The sequence below is a fragment of the Prionailurus bengalensis genome, chromosome A2, assembly GCF_016509475.1.
Source record: "Prionailurus bengalensis isolate Pbe53 chromosome A2, Fcat_Pben_1.1_paternal_pri, whole genome shotgun sequence".
Classification (NCBI taxonomy): domain Eukaryota; kingdom Metazoa; phylum Chordata; class Mammalia; order Carnivora; family Felidae; genus Prionailurus; species Prionailurus bengalensis.
This window is the reverse complement of record NC_057348.1, coordinates 5177314-5188754: the sequence shown is the minus strand read 5'-3', so window position 1 is coordinate 5188754 and position 11441 is coordinate 5177314. Positions and strand designations below refer to the sequence as shown.

General features: G+C 43.6%; 1 protein-coding gene across 1 annotated transcript in view; it reads right to left on the bottom strand.

The window, feature by feature from the left end:
• Positions 1-310: 310 nt before the first annotated feature.
• Positions 311-11441, bottom strand: part of ADGRE1 (adhesion G protein-coupled receptor E1) — an 80781-nt gene continuing 69650 nt past the window's right edge. Inside the window, exons 24-29 of the mRNA XM_043586397.1 lie at positions 9978-10213; positions 6665-6731; positions 4993-5084; positions 2525-2693; positions 2311-2415; positions 311-767 (exon numbers count right to left, since the gene is read on the bottom strand). Coding sequence (XP_043442332.1) covers positions 762-767; positions 2311-2415; positions 2525-2693; positions 4993-5084; positions 6665-6731; positions 9978-10213 — 675 coding nt within the window. The 3' untranslated portion in view covers positions 311-761. The remainder of the gene's footprint in view (positions 768-2310; positions 2416-2524; positions 2694-4992; positions 5085-6664; positions 6732-9977; positions 10214-11441) is intronic.

The window sequence follows — 11441 nt, the reverse complement described above, 5'->3', positions numbered from 1 at the left end:
GTCTCCAAAAAAAAATTATTAAAACTTTTATCTTCCTCTTCTCCCTCTGGCAATCAGGGCTTTACGGAGGATGGAGGGCAAGGTGGGATGGTGATAACTTTGTGAGCAGTGTGAATCCTAGACGAGTTCCAAGAAAGTTCCTGGAAGGAAGAGAGATGTTGGTTCCCTGAAAGGTTCCAGGAAACCAAAACACTTTCCAAAGGGTGTTGCCATCAAGCACTGCAACCCTCCATGAAACACTGAGGTCCTGCCCCATCCAGAGCTCCTACTCACCAATAGGGCTCTTGGAAGTGTTTGTACAAAAGTAGTCTATAGGTCTAAGTGTTTTATTCATACCCTGGGGCCACCATTACCGTGACACTGACTGTTTCTTTAAGAGCAGCAGGAATCTTTGTCAAAGGCTAAGTCGGTCAGTCATATGACAAATAATTTATTGAGGGCTGCTCTGTGTCAGACACATGATGGGTGCGGGAGAAGTACACTTGGAGCCATACAACAATGAATTTAGGAGAAACCAAAATGGTAGCCCGATAATCTTGGTCATGCCATTGCACTGGGATCTGTTGCTTCCACAAAACTCTGGGAACTCAAAGAGCAGAACTGATAATCTGAAACAGAAATTCTTGCTTCCCAGAGAGTTCTGGGGCTGGCAGGATCCCACATCTGCACATTAAGCCTGGAAGAGATTTCAGAGAAGGCTCCCGTAGGTATCTGCTTTCCTCAAATGTTGCTTCATAGCATACTGGCAGTAAGAAAGATCTTTAGCCCTGTGAGAGAGAAATCAGAATTAGAATCAGCAGCAGGACGAGTACAGTGTGAGTCTAAGGGTTTTAGAAATACTTGGGTCTTATAAATACAGAGAGAGAAATATGGAAACAAACACTAGAAAGATAAACATTAAAACTTTAACAGGGCAGTCTCTGGTGTGGCAGGCACTGATGGCAAACTCTAAAGCTATTCTCAACCTCTTCACCATTAATAGCTTCCACTCGAGAAGCAAGAAAGCCAAACACTTGCTTTGTCAAATTTCTTTGTAAGTATGTATGGTCAGGTGATACAGTTCTGACCAATTAGTAGAAGGGAAGTCCAATTAGGGGTTTCTGGGAAAGGTTTTACTTCCTGTGGAAGGAGAGTTTGTGGCTTCTCCCTACCCCTCTTCTTGCCTTCAACATGGTCGTGATGTCCGGAGCTATGGCAACCATCTTACAACCATGAAAATCCTTTGATGAAAAGTCAACAAGCTCATAGTGGAATGCAAAAGTAGAGAAAACCTAGATCCTTTCCAACACCCCTGAGCAACATAACCAATATCAGCAACACCTAACTCTGGGCTTCTATTCTTGCAAAAAAAAAAAAAAAGAGTTTTTTTCCTATTTAATTAAGCCACTGAATCTTAGTTACTTGTTCTTGGAATAAATCAGTGAAAAAATAAAAAATTGTAGTGGGGGATAGGAGAGCTATTGTGTAAAGTGCAATTTTACAACTCTAGATTTTAAATCAATGATAGCAATGCAAAATCATGTGGAATTATGTGTAAAAATCAGTCTTGCTTCCATTTGCACATTCATTGCAATGTTTCTGAAATTAAATATGTGTAGTGCAAGTCATGTAATCCATACATTTAAATAATTCACTTTCATACTATATAATATGAAATTTTATATATTGTATATAACTGTATAGTTATATAATATATAACTAATTATATGTATAATTCTATTTATATATGTGATTATATATAAAATTATCAACAAGATGTTATAACTGGCTCAAAAAAGAATGCAAGGAACAGACCTATGTCTGTTTTATGTAAATCTTATATATATATATGTGTGTATATATATATATAATACAATATATACATATATGTATTACATAAATATATATATAATGTATACTATCTATAATGTATACAATATATGAGATATATATGATACTATTACATAATAGATAATATACATTACATCATATGTATGTATGTTCTGTGAATTTTCTTTTGAGCCAGTTTAACATCTGCCTCACTTCCTCACTGATTAATGAGTAGAATAAAATCCTTAATGTATTCTCATCTTTTATCTATATAAGTCATTTTATCTTCTTCAGTTCACACAGCTACCATGGGGCAAAGCTGGGATTTGAGCCCAGGCTGCCTGGCTCCTGGACCCCAACTCTTGAACCCCACACTTTATCGAATGTGCAGATATACGTGGACACACAGCTCACAGCAGGTTCTCCGTGCACAGTAACGGTATTGCTAAGAAGTGGCGATTCCATTCGAACGGAAGCTGCATAAAGCACACTGTCTCTCACCGATTTAGAGGTGGAGGGGACAGAGGACAGTAACATCCCTGAGGTCTGGGACTCAGGGCTACGTTTCGTCTTCCTGGTAATGCACTTCCTGTATTCTTCCCGCACCTGGAGGAAGAGACAGGTCACAAGGAGATGAGTTATTCCTAGATGCAGGCACGTGGCTGACACAGGTGTGTTCCCCAGAAGGACGGGCTCAGGAAGGGCAGTGCTGTACCTGGCGGTTGAGCAGACAGTGAATGATGAAGATAAAGGTCCCCTGCAGGCTGTTGATGATGGTGAACAGGTAGGCCATGATACTGGCCATGGATCCAATCTGGAAAATGCCCAACACCCAGGAGCAACCCAGGATGAAGAGCTGGGCAAACGCCTTGAATGTCAGTAACCTGGGGGGAGAGATTTACAGAGGATAAGGTTCCTGGAAGTGGCTGTTGTCCTCATGGACCAGGCTGCCACCATATCACCAGCCACCTGGGGGGGAAGAAACATGGGGTAGAGTCTGCAAGCCCAGAGGCAGGGAAATCGAATCCTATTGGTATTTAAAAGGCAGCTGGCCTACAGATACACAATGCACAAAGATGTGCAGATGTATATATAATACAATATTGTTTAGAGCGATTGAATGCTTGGAGGACCTGCAGGTCCAAGAGCTGGGGAATGGTGACGCCATAAGTATGAAATACGATGACATTTTTCTTGGAGAAAAACTCACATAACATAAAATGCACTATTTTAACCATTTAAAGTGTGCGATTCAGTGGGATTCGGCACATTCACAATGCTGTACAAACATCATCACCGCCCAGTTCTAAGACAGTTTTATCGCCCCGAAAAGAAACCTACACCTATGAAGCATTCGTTCCCCACCCCACTCTTCCCCCAACTAAAGCAACCCAAAGGTTCATCTGTTGATGAATGGATAAAGCAAAACATGGTCCGTCCATACAGTTCAGTATTAGCCATAAGAAGGAATGACGGCTGATAACCTGCTACAATGTGGACGAAACTTGAAGACATTATGCTCAGTGAAAGAAGTCAGACGTAGAAGAACACAGAGTATATGCTTCCACTTGTAGGAAATATCCAGACTAGGCAAATCTATAGAGACTAAAAGCAAATTATAAAATCATTTTTTTAAATGAGATGAGAGTGACCATATACTATAGGGGGTAAGGGTACAGGCTCTGAACACCTGTGGATTTGTGCCTCAGTTTCTTCAAGGTGGTATAGAGATAATAATACAATACCTACAGGGTGGTATTAATTGTTCTACAGATTAAATGAGATGATAAGTCTCTAAGGATGCTTACAGCAGTGTCTGGCAAAGAACCATTTTTGTTAGTTTTTAACCACAAGTATTGAGATGAAATCAGCTACCTATTATGTAGGGGAAAAAGAAGTTCAGAATGATATGTATAATATCCTATCATTTATGTAATCAGAATGTGGATGTGTAAGTATAGAATATTCTAGAAGGAAGCTCAATTCAAGTGATAATGGCTGCTTAGCGTGGGAGAGATCTGGGAAGAGAGAATTATTTCCCATGTATTCTTTTTTGTACTGATTAATTTTTCTTACCATTGCATGTATTAACTTTGTTTTCAACTTTCTGTATCAACTTTTAAATATTTAAAATTTAAAATTTAAAAATATTTAAATATTCAAATTTTAAGATGGATGAGGGACTGGACACTGATAGGAAAACAAGCAAAGGACATCATATGGTTCCTGAAATAAAACCTAGACGATGTCTGACTTTGGTGAAGATTAGTTGAGTGATGAAGTTACAAACACAAATAGTCTATAAGATTATGAAAATGTCCCACATCTGTAATATAGACAGAACTAAAATAATAGGATAGTATATTTCACTATTATATCAGCAAAACATCACAACAAAAATGATAAACCCCAGTGTTGGCTAAGCTGTAGGTAAGCAAGCACTCCTGCAAATGGAAACAAATTTTCTAGAAAACAACTTGCAATATATACTAAAAGTATGACAATCCAACCTGCCCTTTAACTCAGGCAATTTCATGCCTACTGTTATGATCAAATAACCACAGATGTGGAAAAAGATCTATCTACAAGGGTATTTGAGACCACACCATTTATAATAGCCCTCCCCTTCCCCCCTCAAAAAAAAAACAGTAACAACTTGAATGTCCATGAATAAGGCATGATTTAAATAAGTTGTGCTGCATTATTATATTGAAATGCTTTACAAAAAATGAGAAAGATGTTGTCAAAGAATTTCTAAATAGAAAAAATATTCATGACATTAAGAGAAAAAATGGCCCTAAAAATTGAGTAGATAGTATGCTTCTATTTTTGTAAATATACACATATAGTTATGTGCAGTAAATGAATTAGAAAATGTATTAATGGTTACAATATATGAAATACTCACCCTTCCTAGTAACTGTATTAATGGTTCATAAGCCACATTAAGTGGGCAATGTTAATATCCCCAGTATACAGATGAGGAAACAGTTTCAGAGAGGTTGTGTAACTTGCCTAAGGTCACACAGCTTGTAAGTGGCAGACCTGGTGTCTGAGACCCCAGATCTAGAAACTGTGCTGTTCTGTCCTGGGCACAGGACTAAGCACACAAAAGGTACTCAGGGAATGTTTGTGGGAAGAATGAAGGAGACCGAGAGAGAGGAGGGGAAGGAAGGACTGTACCTGGTGTCTTTGAGCGTGGAGACTTCAGCATTGACACTGGAAAGCTTCTGCCTCAGGATACACAACGTGCAAGTCAGGAGGATGGAATTGATCTACAGAGTCAAGCAGAAAGGACTGAGATGTTGGGTGTGTACAAATGGGCAATGGCCAGACCACCCGTCAAAAACCCATAGTGTGTGGCTATCACTCCAGGAAGCCAAGTAATAAGCCCTACAGCAATCAACCCTAAACAGCCAGCTGTTGATTGTGGGCTCACAGCCTCCCTAACTTCTGCCCTCATTTCCAACATAGGACCCAAAGGAAAAAGCCAATATGCTCCCCCTAAGCATTCGCATAGGATGTCTTGCTTTGAGTTAGCCTGCCTATAGAGTCCCAAGGCCTCCAGCCTCCAACCAGGCACACCGGAAGCCTTCTTTTTTCCCCCCAAAAAAGCCTCCCTGCTCCTCTCCCTGCTTCTGAGTCTCTACTCACTGCAAGTGATGGTGGCCAACTCCCTTACTATAGCAATAGGGAGCCTTTACTTGTTCTCATTTGGGTGCTCTCCTCTGGTTTCCATCCCATATGGAGGCAAATGGGAAGTTAGAATCAAGATCAGTGCCTTGTTTGGGTTGAACCGTTGAAGACCTAATCCCCAGGAGCTCAGAATGTGATCTTATTTGGAGATAGGGTCTTTACCAGAGGTGATCAAATTAAAATAAATCATTAGAGCAGACCCTAATCCCACATAACCTTATAAAACAGGCAGATTTGGACACAGAGGCAGACATGCACAGAGAAAGCCAAACATCGATAAGCCAAGGGACTCCTGAGTCTACCAGTCTCTTGGTTAGAAGACTGGAACGGAGGGGCACCTGGGTGGCTCAGTTGGTTGAGCTACTGACTCTTGATTTAGGCTGAGGTCGTGATCCCGGGGTCGTGGGATTGAGCCCCACATCAGGCTCTATGTTGAGTGTGGAGCCTGCTTGGGATTCTCTCTCCCTCTGTCTCTCTCCACCCCCTGCCCTTTGCCTCTCCCCCTGCTCCCTGTGTCACACAAAATAAAAAATAGAGAAAATAAGACTGGAACATATCCTTCTCCTGGGCTTCCAGAGGGGACATAGCCCTTCCAACCCATTGATTTTACACTTCCAGCCTCCAAAACTGGAGTGGGAACGTTCATGGAAGTCTTCCTGGAGGATGCCAAATTCTGTTGTTCTAAGCCACCCAGTTGTGATACTGTGGATACTATGTTTGTGATACACAATTTTTATTTGTCAGTTATATCTCAATAAAGCTGAAAAAAGCTGAAAAAAAATCTCTAGGCTTCCCTTTCTTCCATCCCACTGTTTTCTTCTCACCATCCCCCCCCCCCAACCAATTTCTCTCCATTTCCTTCCTTCCTTTTCTCTCATTCAACATCTATCCCCAGAAGACATCAATAGACCCATTCTTACTGAAACACAACAGACAGATAAGATTGTGTTCCCCTCCAGGGGATTTGCGTGTTGGCAGAGGAAAGAAAAAAAAAATCACAAGTCAAAGAAATTGCACTCTAATTTGGAAATCTCAAGAACCAGGGATCAGAAGGGAGAATGTTTGACCTCAGCTATAGGCAACATTCACTGGCACTTCTTGGTTCCTCGGGTCTCCTTGTTTCTGCTCCCGAACACCCTGCACCAAGCAATTTGCTTACCAGGATGATGGCACAGACTGGTCCCAGGAAGCTCCAGACGAACCCTCTCTCTGTGTTCAGCCAACAGCTACCAAGAGAAACAGGAATCGGTGACTGTTTAGTTCTTGACCCTACAGTTACTCAGGCCCCAACCAATCCACTAATGGAGGATATTATAGGCAGCCGACCCTGAGATGCTCTCATGATGGGGCGGGTGACAGTTCAGTTTTCTTTGGCCCACGTCTGCTGTCAGACCTTCTTCCTGTGCAAACGTTCCTGAAGTGTTCACGCGGTGTCCAGAGTAGAGCTCGCCCTCAGCCCGTCACCTTTGCAACCTCTTCCCTTCTGTTGAGACCTCTTTACTGGCACACCTGGTTGTTCAAATCTCAGCTCTAATGTCACCTCCTCTGAAAAGCCCCTAGGGACCCTCCCTACCCCTCGTCTTTTTCTAGCAGAGCATAATGCTTTTCTTTCTTTTTTTTTTTTATTTTTTTTTCAACGTTTATTTATTTTTGGGACAGAGAGAGACAGAGCATGAACGGGGGAGGGGCAGAGAGAGAGGGAGACACAGAATTGGAAACAGGCTCCAGGCTCTGAGCCATCAGCCCAGAGCCTGACGTGGGGCTCGAACTCACGGACCGCGAGATCGTGACCTGGCTGAAGTCGGACGCTTAACCGACTGCGCCACCCAGGCGCCCCTGCTTTTCTTTTTTTATAGCATCTCTCGGTATCATAAATCATGGTGGTGTTTGTTTCCTTGAAAATTGTCCTTCTCCGCCTTTCCAGACTATGAGCTGTATGAGAATCTGGACCTCGAGCTTTTGTTTGTCTCCAAATACCCAGCACTCAGTGCAAAGCCTGGCATGGATGAGGCATTCCATAATTATTTCTTAAATGAAGGGAGGAAGGACTAGGAGGGAGAGAAGGCATTGCCTCTTTCCTTCAGGCCTCTGGTAGATTTTTGCTGTTTTTACCATCTGACAACCATTCCACCCGCGTTCAGGAACCACACCCCAATATTCCTTCAGTGGAAGTGTGCCTCGCCCCCACAAGAGAAGGAAAATAATCAAGGTTGGCCAACCAGATGTTCTCTCCCTGGAACGTGAGTCTCCAAGTCGTAGCAATAAAAAAGGTGGAGATTGCACAGAAGAAGCTGTCTCTGCTGTTTCAGGAACAACAGCTTCAATAAATAACAGCCAATTCCCGGGGCGCCTGGGTGGCACAGTCGGTTAAGCGTCCGACTTCAGCCAGGTCACGATCTCGCGGTCCGTGAGTTCGAGCCCCGCGTCAGGCTCTGGGCTGATGGCTCAGAGCCTGGAGCCTGTTTCCGATTCTGTGTCTCCCTCTCTCTCTGCCCCTCCCCCGTTCATGCTCTGTCTCTCTCTGTCCCAAAAATAAATAAACGTTGAAAAAAAAAATTAAAAAAAAAAATAACAGCCAATTCCCTTATAAGCTTCTGCAACTCCTCCTGGAGGCATCAGACTGAAAACCCTGGAGAATTAGTTCTCCTGGGAGCAGCCCTCGACCAATGGCTGCTGCGACAGAGATGTATAAATATGCCCCCTGGGTGGGATTTTGGAGGCACATGCCCTACACAGTTTCCCAGGGATACCCACTGGGATGGAGCCTGTTACCCACAGCTGCACCTGCTCAGAATGCACCCCATGTTGGCTCCTTCTCTCGCCCCACTCCCCAGTGCTTCTTCCTAAGGTCATCTCAAATCCTTCTCAATACTACTCCTGTCTTCCAAAACGTTCTGTGGTTCCCACCAGCTAGAAGGTATTCTCCAAATTCCATGCCCCTCCCCCTCTCCCCCCCATCTTTCAGTCCTATCCATCTGCTCTCCAAACACACCTTAAGCCCTCCCTTGCCCTCACCTATGTTGCCACGACCTTTCCTCTTTGCCTACGTACATTTCAATAGAGCTTAAGGCTCATTCAAATTCCACATCCTCCAGGAAGCCTTCCATGAACCTTCCCACTCCCATATACTATCATCCTTCTCTGGTCTGTGTCAGGGCTTATATTACCCACATCAACATCAGGCACTTCGTCATGGTGGCCTTGCACTGTCACCACCATCCCCTGACAAGGCAGTCAGATCCGAACTCAGCTTGGACATTTACTAGCTGTGTGACCCTGGGCAACTGCGCTGAGCCTCTATTTCCTCGGAAGCTACCATTTATTAAGCTGTTACTTTATGTACCACCATGTGCAGCAGCACAGGTTGCACACTGCACAAATATGGGGGACATTATTTACACTGTATGCAATGGAGACTCTTAGTCCTCGCACATAGGATTTCTGTTGAGAAGTACCAGAGATAATACATGTTTGTAAAGCTTACAGGATTTAGATTTGATGAGTGCTCACTTACTATGAATTCCTTTCCCTCACCCCTTATCTCATGGCCTCACCTATAAACCATCAGTGATAGGCAGGGAGGAAAGCTGAATATTTAGTCCCCTAACCACAATTCAGCAATGCCTATAACACAGGGTGATGAGCGCGGGCCCTGGGATTGCAAAGACCTAGATTTATGTCCTCACACTGCCCTTTATCAGCGTAATGGCAAGAAAGCTTCACTTTCCTCAACTGTAAATTAGAACAGCACCGCTATCTCAAGGGTCTGTCATATGACGCAATGACTTAGTCTCTGCCCTAGCCACATACCGCTTATCGTGTCATTCACCTGATTTTAAAAGTTGGTTCATTTTTTTAAAACTTACAAATGGACTCATGTCTATATCATGAGCGTGGCTGGTATGCTGGCATTTTTTTCCCCCTGATGCCCCATAAGATAAATACAAAAATATTTTTTAAATTATACTTACCAGCATACTACCCCAAATCATCTCGCACGCAGCCCTGTGACAAACACCGTTCTAAATGTTTTGCAGATAATAACTCATTTAACCCTCACAACACTATGATGTAGGCGCTGCTGTTGGCTTCTATTTTATGGATGAGGAAATGGAAGCCTACGGAGGTTAAGTAACTTGCCCAGGGTAGCCCAGCTAGAAGGTGGTGGAACCAGGATTCAAACCCAAGCAGGTTGGCTCCAGAATCCATGATTTTTAAACTGTACAACCGAGTTTCATTGTTTACACCACCACCGTTCACCTGTTCTATAGTGCAAACAGTGGCTCCTGGATTTGTGCAGTGTGCAAGTTGTGCTACTGGACACGGCAGCCCTGAGACCCACAAAGCATAAAGAGCCCAATAAATGGTAGACACAACTACCACTAATGTTACTGCTTTTCTTGTTGTTCGTGTAATCATCATCGTGAACCATGACAGCAGGGTCTTCAGGGAGAGAGAAGGATATGACTTACCGATTACGCATCCCGTAACCCTGTGGTTGCACACCGGCTGAGACAGCCACCACCAGCCCTGGGAGCCCGTAGCCAAAGGCACAGAGGTACCACATCTTGATGTTGCGAGAGCTGAAGTAATTCATCACCTTCAGGTTCCTGACCATAAGAAAGAGCATCACAGCCTCCACCAGCATCCAGAAGAAGCAGGCGAGGAAAAGGTAGTGCAGGAAGCCTGCAGTGATGGCACAGCCCGTCTGGAGAAGAGAGGCACACCCACTCAGGACCCCCGCCCCCTCCAAGGAGCAGGTCCAGATGACAGGGCGGGGGTGCTACTTTGATTGGAATTCCCAAGTACAGCCCACTCATTCATCCCTTTGGTAGGGTTCGCCCGGGACTGGTGTCTCCCAGGACATGGGACTTTTCAGTGTTAAAACCGGGAGAGTTTTGAGAACAGAGAGCTGGCTGATCACCCTACTTCAGAGGATGTTTGAAGATATTGAGTGCAGGGGTCAGCACACGGTAGCCATCAGGCTGGCTGCCTGTTTTGTAAATAATGTTTCACTGGCACAAAGCCATATCCATTTCTGTATTTTCCATGGCAGTTTTCATGCTAAAACAGCAAAGTTGAGTGGCTGTGACAGAGACCCTAGGATCTGCAAAGCAAAAAATATTTATGCCTGCTTCTTAAACAGAAAAAGTTTACTCGCTCCTGGTCAAATGATGGGAGGGACGTGTGGTACTAGCATTGAGTTCTCAAGGGGTCTGGGACGCTAAACATGTGACAGTAAACTGCACAAAGAATGATCACCCCAGCCAAAATGTCAATAGTGCTCCTTCTGGAAAAACCCTAAGAACCTACTATGTTTCTGGTATAGCTATAAGGAGTAAATTGGCCAAAGGTCTTGCTCTCATGGGGTTCACAGTCTACTGTGTGTGTGTTTGGGGGGGGGAGGAATATACAGAAAGTAAATCAACAAATAATATGGTTTCAAATAAAAGCTGGGAAAGAGAGAAAAATAGACTGATAAGGGATAGAGTTTCTCAGCTGCGGTATTGTTGACATTTGTAACACTGTTGCCAGATTATTTTCTTTCATGGGGGCTGTTCTGTGGACTGTAGGGTGTTTGGAAGCATCCCTAGTCTCCACTGGATGTCAGTAACACCCTCTCCCAGGGATAACCACCGATAATGTCTCTAGATATTGCTGAGTGTCCCCTAGGAGTAAGAATCATCCAAGGTAATAACCAGTTTAAAGAATAATAGGAGAGACAACCACAATATATAACATGACCAGGGAAATGATTTTAAACTGACACCTATCACAAGAATGAGTAAACCAGGTAAAGAATTGGGGAACAAGCATTATCAAAAGAGGGTATAGCACGTGCAAATGTCCTGAGGTGGGACCTAGCATAGAGATTATTGGGTAGGATGAGCAGGGGCAGATATGGAGATGGTAGGGCTGGGCGAGGACACAGCCTG